Here is a 21,756-nt window from a genome sequence, read left to right on the forward strand (position 1 = left end):
TATTATTTTCTAAATTTGTATACCACCCTTCGTTCATATATCATATTTCCCTCCTAAAAAGTAAGGGGAAATGTGTGTGCGTCTTAAGGAGCGAATGCAGGCTGCGCAGCTATCCCAGAAGCCAGAACAGCAAGAGGGATTGCTGCTTTCACTGCACAGCGATCCCTCTTGCTGTTCTGGCTTCTGAGATTCAGAATATTTTTTTTTCTTGTTTTCCTCCTCCAAAAACTAGGTGCGTCTTATAGAGCGAAAAATACAGTAGTTGTTTAAACATAATACGGCTTATGAAAACCATTTAACAGAAATTGTTTCAAAGCAAAATTCAGATTTTTTTTTCCTGCCTGAAAACTGAGAGCATAGGGAGCTGACCATTGGGTCCACCTGTCCCAGGATGATCTGTTCCAGCCTTTGCCAACCTAGTGCCCTCCAGGAGATGCTGCCCTGCCCATCAGCCTCAGCTAGCACAACCCATCTATTCCAACTGGTAGCAGATATCCAAAGTCTCAGGGAGTGTCTTACCTACGTAAAGGTAAAGGTAAAGGGACCCCTGACCATTAGGTCCAGTCGTGGCCGACTCTGGGGTTGCAGCACTCATCTCGCTTTATTGGCCGAGGGAGCCGGCGTACAGCTTCCGGGTCATGTGGCCAGCATGACTAAGCCGCTTCTGGCGAACCAGAGCAGCGCACGGAAACGCCGTTTACCTTCCCACTGGAGCGGTACCTATTTATCTACTTGCACTGGTGTGCTTTTGAACTGCTAGGTTGGCAGGAGCAGGGACCGAGCAACGGGAGCTCAGCCCGTCGCGGGGATTTGAACCGCCGACCTTCTGATCGGCAAGTCCTAGACTCTGTGGTTTAACCCACAGTGCCACCCGCGTCCCTTATCCTTACCTACTTAGGGCACTTTAAAGAGAGATGTTTGAGATTGAGTCGAAGCCCAGCTTTAGCCCATGAGCCCTTTTATCATGAATGAATGAATGTGGAAATTAGTAATAATAATAATAATAATAATAATAATAATAATATGGAATAAAGCAGCTACTGCCTGATATCACATGCACAGTCACCAACCTGAATAGACCATCAGCACTCCAGTCCTAAGAGTGCACAGAAAGAGTGGGAAAACACCACTGGATTTCACATTTTATGACCCAGCTGGGTTCACCAAGAAGAGAGTATAAAGGAGAGCATATCTACAGTCGGTGACCATAGATATGCAATTACAGGAAGTTACAAAAAGGAGAGCTGCTTGTACAGCCAAACTTATGCAACGCGGAACAAAAATAGCCAAGTACTTTCTTGAGAACAGAGGCGTTACCGCTATAAGGACAGCTTGCTAAAGAGGGGCAGCTATTCTGAATTTCCTCAGAATTCCTGTTAATTTGGATGCTGTTGGTCAAAAGGCTGCTGCAGGTCTGGATTTGAAATTTACATGACTCTGAAATTGTCATATATCTCCCGAGCTGAGCTGTCATTATTTGGATCCTGTCCGCTGCCTTGCGCTTTTAACAAACTGCACCCATGTCACATTTTTAAAAAATGGGTGCAGATTTCCCCTTCGCTTCATGAGCACCTGGGGAAAACATTGTTTTCCAACAGTTCCCACACAGAATGCAAGGGGTGCTGTTGTTGACCGAGCAGGATCTCAGGGGCATTTGTGTTTTATCGTCCTATTCAAGGGGATGTCCTAGCAAAGCGGCAACCAAACAGCTATAATAAACGAGGCAATTTATAACAAGAAGTGGGTGGGAAACACCACTGTTTTAAGCTTGGGGGCATGCTGAAACAGCCCAAACCCAAAATAAATTATCATTATTACCAGTAGTAGTTTCCCCAACCACTCTGGGCTGCTTCCAACCAAACATTAAAATACAATAACCTATTAAACATTGAAAGCTTCCCTAAACAGGGCTGCCTTCAGATGTCTTCTGAAAGTTTGGTAGTTGTTCTTTGACATCTGGTGGGAGGACGTTCTACAGGGCAGGTGCCACCACCGAGAAGGCCCTCTGCCTGGTTCCCTGTAACTTGGCTTCTCGCAGGGAGGGAACCGCCAGACAGCCCTTGGCACTGAACCTCAGCGTCCTGGCAGAATGATGGGGGTGGAGACGCTCCTTCAGGTATACTGGACCGAGGCTGTTTAGAGCTTTAAAGGTCAGCACCAACAATTTGAATTATGCTTGGAAACGTACTGGGAGCCAATGTAGGTCTTTCAAGACCGGTGTTATGTGGTCTTGGTGGCCGCTCCCAGTCACCAGTCGAGCTGCCGCATTCTGGATTAGTTGTAGTTCCTGGATCACCTTCAAAGGTAGCCCCACATAGAGCGCATTGCAGTAGTCCAAGCGGGAGATAACCAGAGCATGCACCACTTTGGCAAGGCAATCTGCGGGCAGGGAGGGCCTACGTACCAGATGGAGCTGGTAAACAGCTGCCCTGGACACGGACTTGACCTGCGCCTCCATGGAGAGCTGTGAGTCCAAAATGACTCCCAGGCTGCGCACCTGGTCCTTCAGGGGCACAGTGACCCCATCCAGGACCAGGGAGTCCCCCACACCTGCCCACCTCCTGTGCCCCCCAAAACAGTCCTTCTGTCTTGTCAGGATTCAACCTCAATCTGTTAGCCGCCATCCATCCTCCATCAGCACATCCAATAGAACATCAGTACAGAAAACAGACCAAGACAGGCTTGGCAGAAATATGTAGGCCTATCACCATTTTTGCAGCCCAGTTCAAACCAGTTTCCACCCCCCAAAAGCACCCCACTTCAAAACTGGGAGGGATGAGCAGAGGCTAGCGGTGGTTCTCAACTTTTGGGTCCCCAGATGTTGTTGGACTACAACTCCCATCATCCCTGAGCTCTAGCCCTGCTAGCAAGGTTGATGGGAGTTGTAGTTCAACAACATCTGGGGACCCACAGCTTGAGAAAGGCTGGAGCTGCCGTTGCACTACAACTCCCATCACCCCCCGGGAACCAGCCGCGGGGGCTGACGGGAGCCGGCGCCCGGCGAAAGCCTTCGGAGGGCGCCATCTTGTCCACCTCCTCCCCGCCCCCCGGACTCCAATTCCCAGCATGCCTCGCCATAGGCTCCTCCCGCGGGGCCTGATGGGAGTTGGAGTCCTCCACCCCCTTGGCGGCTCACGCAACGTCCCCCAGGCGAGGCCTAGCTGGGCCGAGGCGCCGGGCTTGCGTGGCTGGGTCCGGCTTACTGGAGTCAAGGGAGGAGCGGCCCAGCTGGAGCGGCAGCCTCAGGGCCATTTCGGCGGCACGAGCAGCGGCAGCAGCAGTCCCAGCCTGGGAGCGAGCGAGCGGGGAAGGGGGGGCGGGACTCGGGAGGGAAGCTCCGCCTCCGCTCCGCCCCTTTTCGACGTCATAGTCGGGGGCGCGCCCGGTCCCCGTCCCGCCGCGGCGGGAGTTGTAGTCCGGCGACCCCTAGCGGCGAGCCGCCGCCTGCCTTCTCTCCGCTCCTTTTTTTTTTTTTGTAGCTGTCTACCCAACTGCCTGCATTCCTTGCGACGCGAAAGGGGGGGCAGGGATCGATTTATTCGAGCCGGGCGGCCGGCTGGGCATTTTTTTACCGGCTGGTTTACTTCGGAGCGCGTCGCTCGGGGCGGCAAAGCGCTTCCTTTCCCGGCAGGCGGTTCGCGGGGCAGCCCGAGAGGGGTCCTCGAGCGGGGTCCTCGAGTGACATTGGGCGCTCGTCAGGCGGCCGCTGAGGCAGAAGGTAAAAAAGGGACGGTCGGGGGTCTTGTCGCTGCAGCTCCTCCTTCGACGCCGCCATGTTCCGCCTCATGCTCACCCACGCGAAGAAGCACCCGAGCGTGAGTCCCCGAGGGAGCGGTATAGGCGGGGGGGGGAGGGGAGGGGTTTGTTTCCTGAGGCGAAGGGAGCGCTATAGGGGGGGGAGGGGGGAGCCCAGTCGTATTCTGCGCCCCGAGCCGCCGCCGCCGCCTCCTCTGCCCTTTTTATTGCATTCTTCTCTTTTATTTCCAATTTTTGTTCCTCGCGCGGGGAAGATGGCGAGGCACAAGATGGCAAGAAATCCTCATTCCCCCCCCCTTTCTTTTAACGCTATGCAAAGGAAAACAAAAAGAAAGAGACCTCATAGATTGCAGGAAATCCTCTTTTTTTTAGGTATGCAAAGGAAAACAAAAAGAAAGAGACCTCATAGATTGCAGGAAATCCTCTTTTTTTTAGGTATGCAAAGGAAAACAAAAAGAAAGAAACCCCACAGATTGCAAGAAATTCTCTTTTTTAGGTATGCAAAGGAAAACAAAAAGAAAGAAACCTCATAGATTGCAGGAAATCCTCTTTTTTAGGTATGCAAAGGAAAACAAAAAGAAAGAAACCTCATAGATTGCAGGAAATCCTCTTTTTTTAGGTATGCAAAGGAAAACAAAAAGAAAGAGACCTCATAGATTGCAAGAAATTCTCTTTTTTAGGTATGCAAAGGAAAACAAAAAGAAAGAAACCTCATAGATTGCAGGAAATCCTCTTTTTTTAGGTATGCAAAGGAAAACAAAAAGAAAGAAACCCCACAGATTGCAAGAAATTCTCTTTTTTAGGTATGCAAAGGAAAACAAAAAGAAAGAAACCCCACAGATTGCAAGAAATTCTCCTTTTTAGGTATGCAAAGGAAAACAAAAAGAAAGAAACCCCACAGATTGCAAGAAATTCTCTTTTTTAGGTATGCAAAGGAAAACAAAAAGAAAGAAACCCCACAGATTGCAAGAAATTCTCTTTTTTAGGTATGCAAAGGAAAACAAAAAGAAAGAAACCTCATAGATTGCAAGAAATCCTCTTTTTTAGGTATGCAAAGGAAAACAAAAAGAAAGAAACCTCATAGATTGCAGGAAATCCTCTTTTTTTAGGTATGCAAAGGAAAACAAAAAGAAAGAGACCTCATAGATTGCAAGAAATTCTCTTTTTTAGGTATGCAAAGGAAAACAAAAAGAAAGAAACCTCATAGATTGCAGGAAATCCTCTTTTTTTAGGTATGCAAAGGAAAACAAAAAGAAAGAAACCCCACAGATTGCAAGAAATTCTCTTTTTTAGGTATGCAAAGGAAAACAAAAAGAAAGAAACCCCACAGATTGCAAGAAATTCTCCTTTTTAGGTATGCAAAGGAAAACAAAAAGAAAGAAACCCCACAGATTGCAAGAAATTCTCTTTTTTAGGTATGCAAAGGAAAACAAAAAGAAAGAAACCCCACAGATTGCAAGAAATTCTCTTTTTTAGGTATGCAAAGGAAAACAAAAAGAAAGAAACCTCATAGATTGCAAGAAATCCTCTTTTTTTAGGTATGCAAAGGAAAACAAAGAAACCCCACAGATTGCAAGAAATTCTCTTTTTTAGGTATGCAAAGGAAAACAAAGAAACCCCACAGATTGCAAGAAATTCTCTTTTTTAGGTATGGAAAGGAAAACAAAGAAACCCCACAGATTGCAAGAAATTCCTTTTTTTAGGTATGCAAAGGAAAACAAAACAAAAAATAAACTCCCACATTGCAAGAAATTCCCCTTTGCCTTTTTAATTGCATACCTAAACAGATTGCATACCTTAAAAAAAAAGGATTTGTTGCAAAGGAACACAAAACCAAACAAACCCCAGATTGCAACAAATTCTCATTTGCTTTTAATTACTCCAGGAAAGAAAGCAGATTGCAACAAATCCTCTCTTGTTTTATTTTTAGGTATGCAAAGGGGGTGGGGAGGGAAACCCAGATTGCCACAAATTCTCCTTTGCTTTTAATTACGGGAGGAAAGGAAACAGATTGCAACAAATCCAATTATTTTAGGTATGCAAGGGGGGGGGAGACGACCCCAGATGGCAACAGAATTCTGTTTTCTTTTTTAGTTATGCTAGAAAGACCAAAGCAGGTTGCAACAAATTTTGTTTATTTTAAAGCAACGGCAACTAAACCGCCCTTCCTCTCTGCAGTGGGTGGAGAGGTAAACATAGCATACAATAAGAAATATAAAACTTGTCAATAAATAATAGGCACAGATAAATGAGTGAATAGGCTTGTATTGTTTTAGTCTAAAGGGTTAGGATGCAAAACTTTTTAGGGCAATGTCCCCACCCTCCTCCAAAGGTACTTTAGAAAAGATGGGATTTCTCTTGGTAAGAGAAGGATAATTTAGCTTTCTGGGCCTTGCAGAGCCTGGGAGCTGCTTCCTCCCCTTCTCTTGGCCTCTGTGATGTTAACTCCTTTGAGCTCTTAAAATGCCTGTGCAGACCACTTTCTCAGGCAGGTTTGCCAGCAGCACTGTGTTTCTACCAACACTTCCTTAATTTTGCTAGCTCCCGCTGCCAAAAGAGACCCAGCAAAGAGGTTTGTGTCAGCCATCACCAACTTGGTTCCTTCCACATGTTGTTGGTCCAACTCCCATCATCTCTGACCATTGGCTATGCTGATGGCGATGGCTTTCAACAACATCTGCATTGATACCCTGTGAAAACGAACCTCTTTGCCTGGGATTTTTTTGGGGGGCAGGCAGGTAATAGGAATTTTGTTTCTGCCGCAGATGAGAGCCCAGGTGGTTCATGAGGGTGTGCTATGCTTTTATCTGTTTTGTACAAGCTGTGTTGAACTGCTTTTATTCTCTTGCGTTTTGTTCTAATGTAACCTCCCCAGGTTAACCTCTTTGGAAGAAAGGCAGGTTAGAAATTCTCTCGTAAATAAAAATTGCGACGGGAGACTTAAAAAACAGTTAACCACCTGGGAGCAGACTGAAGAGGCATGTTGTCTGCCCAAAGGGTTGCTTGAGTGTGGAGGTGTGATTCATAGTTGACCTCTCCCACCCACACTTTGTCATGGGAGGTCATCCTGATGGGGCCACGGTATCTTGGCACCACAGTTCAAGAAGGACACTGACAAACTGGAACGTGTCCAGAGGAGGGCAACCAAAATGGTCAAAGGCCTGGAAACGATGCCTTATGAGGAACGGCTAAGGGAGCGGGCATGCTTAGCCTGGAGAAGAGGAGGTTAAGGGGTGATATGATAGCCATGTTCAAATATATCGAAGGATGTCACATAGAGGAGGGAGAAAGGTTGTTTTCTGCTGCTCCAGAGAAGCGGACACGGAGCAATGGTTCCAAACTACAAGAAAGAAGATTCCACCTAAACATTAGGAAGAACTTCCTGACAGTAAGAGCTGTTTGACAGTGGAATTGGCTGCCAAGGAGTGTGGTGGAGTCTCCTTCTTTGGAGGTCTTTAAGCCAGTGTTTCCCAAACTTTTTTGGGCAACGGCACACCTGTTTACTGAAAAAAAATCTCACGGCACACCACCATTAAAGCCCCGCCCCGTGACGTCAGCGCGCAGCGTCACGCCGGGAGGGACGCACGAAAGTGAAAGTTTTTTCCCTCCCCCTTGCCGGGGAACCTCCAAGCTTTGGGGGTGGGAGGAGGCAGCAGAGCGAGGGACTGAGGGACGGCGGCAACTGAGGCGGCGGCGGCTGTTGTGGTGGTGGCGGCGATAGCGGGCGGAGGAGGGGGCGGCGGCGGGGCTTGAGGAGCCGTCACCGGGAGTTGCTGCTGCTGTTGTTGCTGCTGCTGCCCGGACATGCCGGCCTCCTCCTCCTCCGCTGTCTCGCGCTCCTCCCTTTTGCACGCGCTGCCCCGCCGCTCGGCACCACCACCGCGGAGCCGCCCCCGGCTCGACGCGGATCCTCGCCGCCGCCGCCTCTCACCGCCCGACTCGCCCGCCTCCCTCCCACGGCACACCAGCCAATGTCTGACGGCACAGTAGTGTGCCGCGGAACACCGGTTGGGAAACACTGCTTTAAGCAGAGGCTTGACAACCATATGTCAGGAGTGCTCTGATGGTGTTTTCTGCTTGGCAGGGAGTTGGACTCGATGGCCCTTGTGGTCTCTTCCAACTCTATGATTCTATGATTCTTGGACAGAAAACATGGACATAGGTGGTTTTGAATTTGTGCCCCTACCAGTGACAACTTTTCCTTTGCACATATCTCCTCCCTGTTCTTTCCCTTCCATATCCTCATCCCTTTAAGGACATCAGGTTACCTGCTTTGGGGTCTGACACATTCCCCTTCGGTTCAAACATGCGATGGCGACTTACCCTGGTATTCAACTTCCGCTTTTGATCACGAAACATTCTGTTTATCACAGTTGATTCCTCTGTTCATCTTTATTGGAATTGGAGGGACCGGTGCGGGCCTCTACGTCATGCGCCTTGCTCTTCGCAATCCTGATGTCTGGTAAGTCAGCCTTTCTTACTTCGGCGATCCCTCGTAGCCGAGTATGATTGTCTTCCCTAAACACGGTTTTAACAGTGAGTCCGTAAGTGACTGTGGAGGCCAATTCTGGATCCACACGTCCTTCCACATAGGTGTCCGGGTGGGAGTTGATCACGGTGAGGGTTTGCCAAGCTTGCCTTCCTCTTAGCATGCTTCTCCCTTGCGTCCTGAGTTCAAGTGTCTTCAAAGCCCATGACACCTTTGGTAAAGGCTGTTCTCCAGTTGGAGCACTCACTGGCCAGTGTTTCCCAGTTGTCAGTGTTTATACTACATTTTTAAAGATTTGCCTTGAGACGGTCTTTAAACCTCTTTTGTTGACCACCAGCATTACGCTTTCCATTTTTAAGTTCGGAATAGAGTACAGTCATACCTTGGGTTAACAGACGCTTCGGGTTGCGTTTTTTCAGGTTACGTACCCACCGAAACCCAGAAGTACCAGAACAGGTTAGTTCTGGGTTTCGGGGACTGCGCAGAAGCGCCGAATTGCAACCCACATGTGTGCAGATGCGCTGCTGCAGGTTGCAAATCCTGCGGGTTGCGAACGTGCATCCCGCACAGATCACGTTCACAACCCAAGCATCCACTATACAGTACAGTGGTACCTCGCAAGACGAAAGAGTTTTCCATTTTTTGTCGTTCCGCAAGACGAATTTCCCTATGGGCTTGCTTCGCAAGACGAAACGTCTTGCGAGTTTGTTTCCTTTTTCTTAAAGCCGCTAAGCCATTAATAGCCGTGCTTCGCAAGACGAAAAACCGCAAGACGAAGAGACTCGCGGAATGGATTAATTTCATCTTGCGAGGCACCACTGTAGTTGCTTTGGGGAGAGCCCTTGGCACGGTGCTGACAATTGCCACCCCCACAAAACCACGTCACGTGCTCGCCCCAGGTGTCCTTCACGGATGAATACGAGGCAGCGCTTTTGAAGGGGACCTAAGCTTGACTCCTATCTGTGGCAGCTGCACACTGCTTTACTTTACTCAAAATTACCTAAGTGGATGGGAGCCTGCTTCCTTCAGAAGCGACACTGCCACCGAAAAGCATCTTGGAACCCAGCGGCAGGGATTGGTGGCATGGCAGGGTCAGGCTGATGACTACCCTTCCAAGCTTCTTGGTTGCAGACCTTTTGCCACTCTTTTAAGTGTTGCCATCTTAAAGCACCACCGGAATAAAATATGGCATGCTGTGCTGCAGAGGTAGTATAATAATCAAATTTATATGGCTCCCATCTGACTGGGTTGCCCCAGCCATTCTGGGCGGCTTCCAACCAATTGTAAAACCACAGCAAAACATTAGCATCAGCTTCTTAGCTTTAGAGCAAGAAAATCAATAATAATAATAATAATAATAATAATAATAATAATAATAATAATAATTTATTTATACCCCGTCCATCTGGCTGGGTTTCCCCAGCCACTCTGGGCGCCTTCCAACGAAGACCAAAAATACACTAAAATATCACACATTAAAAACTTCCCTGAACAGGGCTGCCTTAAGATGTCTTCTGAATGTCAGGTAGTTGTTGTTCTCTTTGACATCTGCTGGGAGGGCGTACCACAGGGCGGGCGCCACCACCGAGAAGGCCCTCTGCCTGGTTCCCTGTAACCTCGCTTCTCACAGGGAGGGAACCGCCAGAAGGCTCTCGGCGCTGGACCTCAGCATCCGGGCAGAACGATGGGGGTGGAGATGCTCCTTCAGGTATACTGGGCCGAGGCCATAATAGCATTGCCATTCCTCAGCTGAGTTGTATCCGAGGCATTGCAATGAGCAGTACAGCATAGCTAAAAGGTATTTTGGAAGAGAGTACAGTGGATGCTTGAGTTGCGAACATGATCTGTGCGGGAGACACATTCGCAACCCACAGCGTTCACAACCTGCAGCGCTGTGTGTGCGCACACACAGGTTGCGATTTGGTGTTTCTGCGCATGTTATGGTACTTCCGGGTTCGGCACAGTGGGCAACCCGAAAACACACACCGTGATGTTTCTGTAACCTGAGGTATGACTGTAAAGCCAATTAACTGTGTGTGCAGAAAGCACAAAGACTAGCAGGAGCCTGCCATGGAGAAAGTGTAGGTAAAAGGTAAAGGACCCCTGGATGGTTAAGCCCAGTCAAAGGCAACTATGGGGTTGTGGTGCTCATCTTGCTTTCACGCGAGGGAGCCGGCGTTTGTCCACAGACAGCTTTCTGGGTCATGTGGCTGCATGACGAAACCGCTTTTGGCGCAACGGGACACCGTGACGGAAACCAGAGCGCACAGAAACACCGTTTACCTTCCTGCCACAGTGGGACCTATTTATCTACTTGCACTGGCATGCTTTCGAACTGCTAGGTTGGCAGGAGCTGGGACCGAACAACGGGAGCTCAGCACTGTCACGTGGATGCGAAGCGCCGACCTTCCGATCGGCAAGCCCGAGAGGCTCAGTGGTTTAACCCACAGCGCTACCCGCGTCCCAGAAGTGTAGGATTGGGTTGCCAAACACACCAAAACGGAACCGGCTGTGCATTCACATAATTCCCTTCTGTATTTTATCACAGTATCAAATACTTCTCTTGCACATAATCAACATATAAAGTACGACAATGTAAACAGAAGTCCCAATAGATCAGTTCATTCATAGAGTCCAAATATCTGCTAGTTTCTGTATGTCTTTGTATGTTCATAAAATGGAAATGGGAACTTATTACAGTTCCACAGAATCTTGACAAGGATTTCCGGAATAATGCCTTGTTTCGCCTCCTGGGCTTCATCAGTTGTACATGTTCATATGTGGTATATCAAGATACAGTAGACGCTCGGGTTGCGAACATGATCCGTGCGGGAAGCACGTTCGCAACCCGCAGTGCTGCGTCTGCACATGCGCAGTTTGCAATTTGGGGCTTCTGCGCATGCACAAAGAGCGATTTAGCATTTCTGCACATGTGCGAGCGCCGAAACCCGGAAGTAACCCGTTCCGGTACTTCCGGGTTTCGGCGCGTCCGTATCCCGAAAACCCGCAACCTGAAGTGTCTGTAACCTGAGGTATGACTGTAATGGAACTTTTGACATGGTGGCTTCGTGGTGCTTTAAAGCCAGTTAAGGAGGGATGCGGGTGGCGCTGTGGGTTAAACCACAGAGTCTAGGACTTGCCGATCAGAAGGTCGGCGGTTCAAATCCCAGTGACAGGGTGAGCTCCCGTTGCTCGGTCCCTGCTCCTGCCAACCTAGCAGTTCAAAAGCACCTCAAAGTGCAAGTAGATAAATAGGTACCGCTCCAGCGGGAAGATAAACTGCGTTTCCGTGCGCTGCTCTGGTTCGCCAGAAGCGGCTTAGTCATGCTGGCCACATGACCCGGAAGCTGTACGCCAGCTCCCTCGGCCAATAAAGCGAAATGAGTGCCGCAACCCCAGAGTCGGCCACGACTGGACCTAATGCTCAGGGGTCCCTTTGCCTTTACCTTAAAGGAGTTTTACTAATACTTGTGATACGGTGGGCTTTTTTTTTACATCCCACATTATAAAAGAAGTGTGCGCTTCTGGTGGCATTGAGGAGGCCATGATCATTAAATTGGTGAGAACCTTGTGCCAACAGTTGGGTAGAGCGGTTATGCTTTATGCTGTAGGTTTTTCTCCTTCTTATAAAGATGTACTGACTGCTGTCTGCCTCTTGTCACGTTTCTCTGCCTAGTTGGGACAGAAAGAACAACCCGGAGCCTTGGAACAAGCTGGGACCCAATGACCAGTACAAGGTATGGTACAAAATACCTAACTAGGGTTATAGTGCTGGCTATCCCATAGGCCAGGAATGGGGTGTCTGGTGTCCAGCAGAGGTTGATGGACTCAAAGTCCCATCAGCCCCATCCACTGATTAGGAATGATGGGAGTAGAAATCCAACTCAGATATTTAAGCTAATCACCAAATAGCGCCTTAAACCTAGGTTATGGTTGCCACAACAAAATGTTGAGGCACCATTTTTTCTTGGTGACATTTTATATACACCAGTGAACCTCCTTGAGATCTGTGGATGATGATGATAGTTTTTTATTTATACCCCACCCTTCCCGGTTCAAAAACCGGGCTCAGGGCGTCTGACAACAAATTTAAAACAATTATAAAAGCAGCATAAAATACAGTGTAAAAACATGAATAACAGTAAAATTCAAAAATCAATTTAGGGAAAATAAGCATTAGATAATCCCCAGGGCTAGCTGGCTGAATTGGTCCTACTTGGGCCAGCGAGGGGAGAATTAGCTGTGGGGTCTCAGAGCCGATAAAATTCATAAAAGGGGAAGGGATGGGAAGGGAAATAAAAGATCAGGCTGAATTCAGATTAAAGGCCAGGCGGAATAGCTCTGTCTTACAGGCCCGACGGAAGTTAAATCCTGCCCTGGTCTCATGGGACAGAGCATTCCACCAGCTTAGAGCTATCACTGAGAAGGCCCTGGTGGAGGATAGTCTGACTTCCTTAGGGCCCAGGACCTCTAAACTATGGTTCTTCAGGGATGAAAGGCAGTTAATAATAATAATGTGTGATTACAGCATTTCAGGGGGTTGAACTAGATGACCCTCGGGTCCCTTCTGTGATTCTTCACTCTCCCCTCCGGTTCAATCTTCTCAACTCTGCATGATAAATCCCTGAGTTGCTGCCATTGACCCGTGATTCTGCCTGCAAAATTGCTTTTAAGCCCATTCAAGTTGAATGATTAGAGATCTTTTCCTCCTACTCAATCAATGGGGAATAATTTCAGTGTGTGTGCAACAGAAGAATTGTGATATTAACTGCCTGTTTAGGGCTCATAGGCACTTACCCAGTTTCTTGCAGTTCAGCTCTGAAAATACTTCTGCCTGCCCTTGCACAACTGTGTGATATTTAAGGCATCCCAGCTCTTGTCTGCCAAAGAGAGCAGAAAGCTCTGTTTCTCCCATATTAGGCTTTGTATAAAAGCCGTTGTCCGGCTGTGTTGCTAAAAGAGGCCAGAGGCATGTGAAAATGAGAACACTTTGAGAACCGGTTCTTTAAATAACTTGAGATGCTTAGTGTTGCGTTCTAAACAAAACGTACAAACTCTTGCAATGTAAACGTTACTCAGAGATCCAGGAAAGGCAACCAGCAGCCTGGAAAATAAATCTCACTTGTGATGATGTGTTGGTGCATTCTGAATAAGGATGCAACGTTTAGCTGATAAATATTTAAGCAGGTGCTCCTGATTTAATTTAAAAACCAATTAACCATAAAAGGCTTTATCACCTGCAGGTGGTAAGTCTCACCTTTGAGTGAGAAGGGGAAATGGCTTTGTTAAAGGGGTCCCTTCAACAACAGTGGCATGCATTATTTAAACACCAATCTGTTTCTTAAACTTTTATTCATATGCAGATGTATACAGATTTGCTTAAAACGCGTAATATGCTGCAAATTTAGTTGGTTAAGGTGGCTGCCAGCCCTGTAACTTCAGCTTATCCTAATATAGTGAGTGATCCAAAAGTCCTGGCATGTGTCCAGATTGTCTGCAATCTGGAGAACAGGGCAACTAAGATCGTGTACATTTCTGACCTCTTACTGTCAGAGGAGATTACTATTTATTCTGCAAAACTATGAAACTTAAGGCTTGCATTCTGGGCTACTTCACAACCCCAGCAGATTTTCAGGGGAGAGCCAGGTGCAGTAAGTAAGGAGAGACAATGAAAATGAGGTGCTTAGTCTTGCATAATGTCACCATTTGGGTACAACTTGAGCTGCTAAAAGGTTTAAAGGCTTGTTCTGGGAGTTCAAAAACTTTTGATGCAATCCAGAGGAGAATTAAGCCTTTCTTGAGTCCTCTGAAATAAAATAGCCTAAAACGGAGTGTTGCGTTCTAGGTTTTCACAAAATCTTCTTTCACCATTTTGTGATCTACAGCTCTCAAACGACTGAGACCTAAAGAAAAACAGAAGCTTCCTTTGGGCTTCAGTGTTTATATACTCAGTGACCTGTCTTTCAAATACAGTGGTACCTCGGAATCCGCTCTGGAAGTCCATTTGACTTCCAAAATGTTCAGAAACCAAGGGGCCGCTTCCGATTGGCTGCAGGAAGCTGCTGCAGCCAATCAGAAGCCACAGACATTGCGTCAGACATTTGGGTTCCAAAGAAGGTTCGCAAACTGGAACACTCACTTCCGGGTTTGCGACATTCAGGAGCCAAAACGTTTGACTCGCAAGGCGTTTGGGATCCAAGGTAAGTGGAAATGAAACAGCTGGTTGCAGTGGTGAAATTTTGGTGGCGCTGTCACTCTGTAACGGCAGTGCTGAAGTCGTAAGTCAGATCTCCTATTTATAGCCAAGGAGTGGACCCAAGGGGGGACTGTTCCCCCAAGGCCTTACCTTCCAAGTAATAGTGATCTAAGGTTTTCCAGTAAAACATGAAGTGCTGCACACACTACTTCTTGCTTGTGCGCTTCGTTCATAACTTTTATCTTAGTTAAATCAATAACAATACTTTTATTACTTATACCCTGTCCATCTGGCTGGATTTCCCCAGCTGCTATGGGTGGCTCCCAGCAAAATATAAAAAACAATGTCAAACATTCCTGATACAGGGCTGCCTTCAGATGTCTTCTAAAAGTTGTGTTGTTCTTTATCTCCTTGACATCTGATGGGAGGGCATTCCACAGGGCGGGCGCCACCACCAAGAAGGCCCTCTGCCTGGTTCCCTGTAACCTCACTTCTCACAGGGAGGGAACCGCCAGAAGGCCCTTGGAGCTGGACCTCAGTGTCTGGGCTGAACGATGGGGGTGGAGACGCTCCTTCAGGTATACTGGGCCATTTAGGGCTTGAAAGGTCAGCACCAACACTTTGAATTGTGCTTGGAAATGTACTGGGAGCCAGTGTTTCAGGACCAGTGTTATATGGTCTCGGCGGCCACTTCAGTTACCAGTCTAGCTGCCGCACTCTGGATTAATTGTAGTTTCCGAGTCACCTTCAAAGGTAGCCCCTACGTAGAGCGCATGGCAGTAGTCCAAGCAGAAGGTAACCCTTTGTACGGATAGGATTTTCATCCTAACATCTGTGCTTCCCTCTTCCAGTTCTATGCGGTGAACGTGGACTACGACAAGCTGAAAAAGGATCGCCCAGATTTCTGAAGAGCAAACGTTCTCCCCTCTACAAGCTGCACAAGATGAAGTGGTTTAGGTCTTCCAGAAGCCATCCGCACAACTCATACGCTTAAATCATCCAGGAAATGTTAAAACTGATTGCACAACGCACTTAAATCATGTTTTGCGACAGAGCTTGTTGGGACCCTAATAAAACCTAAAGCTTGAAATCTTAACACTTTTCTCTTTTTGCGGCGCAAGAGTATCCTGACACGGGCAGCTGCGTGAGTTCGATGGGAGGGCAGAGTTGAAATAATTTATCATAAATATTTGTGGCTTGTAGCCGTACGCCACTGCCTAAAAATAAAAAGCTGTCAGCCTTGACTGATGTGAAATCCTCAGTTAAAAATAAGCACTCTCATGTTCTTTTTTTCTGAAATGCATTTACTAAAGAGCAAGGAAAGCCATATTTCAAGTGTAGCTTATGTTGGAAAATAGCAGAATTCTGATACTTTTGCTGATCTTCAGCCTAGACTTAAGAGAATTGTTTGGGGTATAAATTGATTGGGGTATAACATCTTTTATGTTGCAGAAGGAAGGAGAGGGAAGGAGAAAGCTTAAGTAGCTGCCTTGTAGCATCACTGCACCCAGTGTCTACTTGGAAGTAAGTCCTACTGAATTCAGTGGGGCTTCCTCCCATGTAGGTGAGATTGTAGCCTTTGCCATTTTTGAAAGAGCTGTGGTATCAAGTGATCAAAAATAAAAGTAAATGACTAAAACAAAATCCTTGTGTCTGAATAGCAAGTTCATGACGCTTAAGCTTTTGCCAGTCCAACAATGAAATGGTCCTCTTCTGGTCTCACTACAGTGGAAAGGCATAAAATAATAAAAAATTATTATTATTATTATATTTTAATTATTTATAAGCCAGTGAGCGCTTGGTAGGTAGAGCTGAGGTGTGGGAATCTTAAGTCAGGGACACTGAGAACTTTAAATGTTTTTGTTCCTTCCTCAGAAAGGGAGAAATGGTTACAAAATAAAAATAAATAGGAAAAAAAGATACTCGCAGAAACTGCCAGTAAATAGTTCAGATAAGAGATGCAGAGGAAAAGTAAAATGACACGGTGCTGGAATGGTTTCAGAATTTCTGATTTGGGAGTGCATTATCGGACTTTCTGAAACTTGCTGCACTTATTTAAGTGCTATGTTAAAAGATTCTTCCTTTGTAACGTAAGAAAAGCCCACTGGGTCAAGCCATTGGCCCAAGTTCAGCATCCTGTTCTCACAGTTGCCTGTGTACAAATCGCAAGCAGAATCTGAGCACAACAGCACTTGCAATTCTCAGGAACTGATACACAGAAATTGAGGGAACCGCCAGAAGGCCCTCAGAGCTGCACCTCAGTGTCCGGGCAGAACGATGGGGGTAGAGACGCTCCTTCAGATCTTGCGCTTTAACATTCCTCCTAAATTTTTGACCCGTCAACCAGGATTTAAAAGGAGTGTCTTTTTTTTTACAAACGCTCTTTTGCCAAGGGGATTTGGGAAACACAATTTCTACTCAAACCACCTAGAAAATAATTTTAAAATGTGGAAAGAAGAAAGTCCATGAATGCTGCTGCTCATTTCATTTTTACATTTTTGTTAGGGGCATTTTTGCCTGTTGTTGCTTAGTTGAGAGAGGGGCAGCCTGTTTGGGGGCTGGAGCGCTCGAGCATTGGGGTGAGGGGGTTCAAATGCAGTCCTCCAGCTCTCTCTTTCTGGGTCTCAGGACTCCCCCCCCCAAAAAAACATGCCTCCTCTTCTTCACCCCTCACCAGCCCTACCTTTCTACCACCTCGAGTGTTTTAGCCTGGCTGGAATTTGCCCTTGAGCTCCGAGAGTGCCCCATGCTTGCCTAAATCGACGATGGAGAGGGATGGTCTGAAACGGCAACCTTCCTGTACCAAGGTAAAATGCTCACCTCTGTGCCTGGCCCGCTTTTGCCTCTGGAACTGCCAGCCACAGGAATGTGGCCCCTGGAAAGTTGTCTGGAATGGGAATGTGGCTCTCCACCTGAAAACAGCACATCCCGTAGTAGATTGTTGACCATACAGGAGCCAAGTCACACCAGAGCAGGCTAATCCAGTAACGGGACCACTGCTTTTTTTTGATAACTGAAATTATGCACAGCAAGTGCAAATGCTGAGTGCTTCTTTTCTCTAGCGCTGATTTTCTTCAAAGTCGACCACGGAAAATCCTAGTTGAAGCCTGAAGAGCTATAAGCCCAGCCCATTTCCCAACCTCAGCAAAGCACGGGAATTTTGGTCCCCTTGCCCCAGTCGTTCATATACCGACAGCAAAATTGGATTTCGTAAGCGTGGTACCTGCAAGAGATCTCTTGGGAGAAGCTACTTCTACATTAACAGTAGGGTAGTGAAAGGAGTGAAGCAGAAACTGGGTCACCTGTTTGACTCTGACATCAGCGGTAGAGAGAGATCGGCCTTTGCCAACCTGGTGCCCTCCAGGTGTTTTGCTCGGCCTGCTTTTGCCTCTGGAACGGCCTGCCACTGAATTCGGTCAAGTGGTAGCAGGCATTACGGTTATCCTCCTTATCTTTGAAATGCGGGTGTATAACGTGTTTCTCTCAAGAATAGCATGCCCCTCAAAGTACCAGACAAACTTTGTAAAAGTTGCAAAGCCGTTAGATCTACTAAAAATGTTTATTGCTGATAAACATCTTAAAATCTTCCCTAGTTTACAAACGGAACAAAAAAGTTCACTGTTATGAGCACATTATTCTCCTCTGCTCCGTCAAACAAATATATTCAGTACATCTGCTCTCTTATTCAAAACATTTACATCTCTAAGTAACAGATCTATGCCGCTATCCCAACTATAATTGTATTTGAAATAATAGATCTATATTAATATATTTTCCAACTATCAGTTTTTCAGATTTATTTAGTTGCTTTCTCTCTCTCTGTCTCATTAGCTCTCTACCGGTATCGTAGCGATTATTAAATACAGTTAAGTTTTCTGACTGCAATCTTAAAACTCACCCCTTGTTTTTCTTAAAGGTTAGGAATTTTGCATCATCATATTGACATCTGCAAAATGCTTCCATTTATCCTCCAAGCAAACTGCCAAGCTCCATGTCACTCCCATCGTTTGTAGCTGGCAAAATGTTCATTTATCTCCCTTACAGTGGGTATAAGCCTTTCTGCACAATAAAATCTAGTTACATTATCAGGGTATTTTTTTTCTTTCCAGGGCGGGCTAATACTTTGCAGCTGCAACTTCATTTTTAAACCTACTCAAGTAGAACTATTTTTCTTAAAATGGGCAGGGATTCTCAAACCGCCCAGAGGAAATCAAACTTAAAACACTCCAGCCTTGAAGCCTCGTAACACTTTTAACCTTGGATTAACCATGGATGTCCACAAAACCTACCTTTTCCCCCCCCATGGTTTTAAATACAGGAACCTCTAGAAAGCTTATACCAGCGTTGTCTACCTTGACTGGAGATTTAAGACCAGGCTCTCTCCCAGAGATGCCGTACAGGATTCGAAATTGGGACCTGCTGCACGGACAACAGATGCTCTGCACCTGAGCGACCGCCAATTAGGAGCCTAGGGCTTGCCGATCGGAAGGTCGGCGGTTCAAATCCCTGCAATGGGGCGAGCTCCCGTTGCTCAGTCCCTGCTCCTACCAACCTAGCAGTTCGAAAGCACATCAAAATGCAAGTAGATAAATAGGTACCACTCCAGCGGGAAGGGAAGGAAATTTCCGTGCACTGCTCTGGTTCACCAGAAGCAGCTTAGTCATGCTGGACACATGACCCGGAAGCTGTACGTCGGCTCCCTCAGCCAATAAAGCAAGATGAGCGCCACAACCCCAGAGTCGGCCACGACTGGACCTAATGGTCAGGGGTCCCTTTACCTTTACAGGTTCTGCTTCATCCTATCCCATGAAACAAAGGTGTTGAGATTGAGGTGGCAATTTTAAACCCTCTCACCTGGGAGTAAGTCCCACTGAATTCGGCCGGACTTCCTTCTGAGTAAACATGGATAGGGGTTGTGCGCTGTAAGGTTTTCAAGTCGGTCCCAATATTTAATTATTTTTTTAAAAAAGGAAAAAGCCATCAACGTGGAAGTCTGCATTCTTTACCTGCTTGGGTGGACAAGTGGGGAGTCGCAATCTTCAAGGCAGGTGAATTTCGAGTAGATTTGGAGCAGCTACTTTTGCTGAAGGGGTGGGTCCAAATGCTGTTGGACTCCCAACAGCCCCATTGATCAGGGGTTGGGTGGAGAGTTGTGGCCCAACAACATCTGGAAAGCGAAAGGTTTCCCACCCCAGTTTTAGCACATTTAATCCCGGTATTACGAAGGCGATCTTCAATTTATGCCCATTTGCTCATCTGGAAAAGGTCACCGGATTACTGGGCACACCACTGGGTCACAGAATCCAAGAAATGCCTTGATAGAATGGACCCTGTGGATCATCTAGCCAAGGTTTCCCAAACTTGGGTCTCCCAACAGTTTTTGGACTACAATCCCCATCATCCCTGACTAGCTAGGGATGATGGGAGTTGCAGTCCAAAAAGAGCTGGAGACCCAAGTTTGAGAAACCCTGTTCTAGTCCAACCCCTTGCAATACAGGAATATGCAAGCTGTCTCGTACTGGGATCGATCCTGCCATCTTGCACCACGCTCTAAGAGAGTCGTGGCCTGATAGAAAACAGGTTACTGTAGCGGCAATACTAACCATGCAGGTATATGGTTAAAAATAATGTATTTAGGGACCCATTTCTGAAAGGAGAGTCCCAGAGACGAAAACACTGAAAACACAGCCGTGAGACAAACTCAGGCCATCTAGCCCAGTCTTTTTCAACCACTGTTCCGCGGCACACTAGTGTGCCGCGAGATGTTGCCTGGTGTGCCGTGGGAAAAATTGAAAAATTCGAAAGATTTATAATTTTTCATATTTCTGTTTACTTACTATTTCATAATAAAGTAATTATAAAATACTTTCTTTGTGTTTATTTGATTCCTATTCAAGAGAATTACTTTATATATAGTCAATATAGGCACAGAGTTAAATTTTTTAACATTTTCTAATGGTGGTGTGCCTCGTGATTTTTTTCATGAAACAAGTGTGCCTTTGCCCAAAAAAGGTTGAAAAACACTGATCTAGCCTGTAAGTTGAGATTCACAGCATCAACACCACTGGTGGAGCTTTTCCTGCACTTTTAAATGAATCACAGTATAGGGCAAATCTAATTTAACACTGTGGATGGATGGAGCAAAACAGTCTGGTCTAACATTTTTAACACTCATGAAAGTCCAGAAGCCTGCTCTGTTAGAAATGGGTAAGGTTTTAACAGCTCAGGGTTGGGGTCTGGACAGGGACACCTGAGCTCCTCCAGATTTTGTAGTACTCCAACTCTCGGTAGCCCCAGAAACCAACATGGCTAAAGGCCAGGGGTGGTGGGAATTAATAGTCCAGCAAACTCTGAAAGGCCACTCAGGGTCTCCACCCCTGTTAATGGGGAATCTCCTCTTTTTAAAACTCTTGAGGGAGGGATCTGCAAGTTGATATGTTTTGGCCAAACTCAAGGTAGATTGCACCAGCAAATTCTGCTTTCGTGGTCAGCTTGGGTCCAAGCTACTGGGAACGGAAGGCTTTAAAGATATCTGGAGTGGTGGTGGATCACATCTGCTCTTTTTCAGAGCAAAATTATGAGAAGGGCAATAGGAACTTTTCCAAAACCGCTGCTGGGTGGACATAAGTAACAAGGTGTCTCTCATAATGTATACCCTTAGTCTAAGTGCTCCAAAAACCTGGCATTTTCCTTCACAAATCATATGGAACCCGGAATAAAATAAATATTTTGAGATTACTGCTTTCACCCATAAAGGGTTAGGGTCCATCGGTTTGCCTAGACCAGGCATAGGCAAGCTTGGCCCTCCAGATGTTTTGAGACTACAATTCCCATCATCCCTGACCACTGGCCCTGTATGTTGTTGTTGTTGTGTCCGACTCTTTGTGACCCCATGGACCAGAGCATGTCAGGCCCTCCTGTCTTCCACTGCCTCCCGCAGTTTGGTCAAACTCATGCTGGTAGCTTCCAGAACACTGTCCCACCATCTCGTCCTCTATCGTCCCCTTCTCCTTGTGCCCTCCATCTTTCCCAACATCAGGTCTTTTCCAGGGAGTCTTCTCTTCTCATGAGGTGGCCAAAGTACTGGAGCCTCAGCTTCAGGATCTGTCCTTCCAGTGAGCGCTCAGGGCTGATTTCCTTCAGAATGGAGAGGTTTGATCTTCTTGCAGTCCATGGGACTCTCAAGAGTCTCCTCCAGCACCAGAATTCAAAAGCATCCATTCTTCGGCGATCAGCCTTCTTTATGGTCCAGCTCTCTCTTCCATACATCACTACTGGGAAAACCATTGCTTTAACTATACGGACCTGTTAGCTA

General features: G+C 46.7%; 2 protein-coding genes across 2 annotated transcripts in view; one reads left to right on the plus strand and one right to left on the minus strand.

Moving 5' to 3' along the window:
* Positions 1-3,340, minus strand: part of SDHAF4 (succinate dehydrogenase complex assembly factor 4) — an 8,503-nt gene extending 5,163 nt beyond the window's left edge. Inside the window, exon 1 of the mRNA XM_081882773.1 lies at positions 3,204-3,340. Coding sequence (XP_081738899.1) covers positions 3,204-3,252 — 49 coding nt within the window. The 5' untranslated portion in view covers positions 3,253-3,340. The remainder of the gene's footprint in view (positions 1-3,203) is intronic.
* A 359-nt stretch (positions 3,341-3,699) lies between these two features.
* Positions 3,700-15,537, plus strand: NDUFA4 (NDUFA4 mitochondrial complex associated). The gene is made up of 4 exons (XM_081882778.1): positions 3,700-3,815; positions 8,130-8,218; positions 11,922-11,982; positions 15,293-15,537. Exons 1-4 carry the CDS (start codon positions 3,774-3,776, stop codon positions 15,347-15,349), a joined length of 249 nt encoding a protein of 82 aa, XP_081738904.1. The 5' UTR covers positions 3,700-3,773; the 3' UTR covers positions 15,350-15,537.
* The last annotated feature ends 6,219 nt before the right edge of the window (positions 15,538-21,756 follow it).

This window comes from Podarcis melisellensis (genome assembly GCF_964234715.1).
Source record: "Podarcis melisellensis genome assembly, chromosome: 12".
NCBI classification, from domain to species: domain Eukaryota; kingdom Metazoa; phylum Chordata; class Lepidosauria; order Squamata; family Lacertidae; genus Podarcis; species Podarcis melisellensis.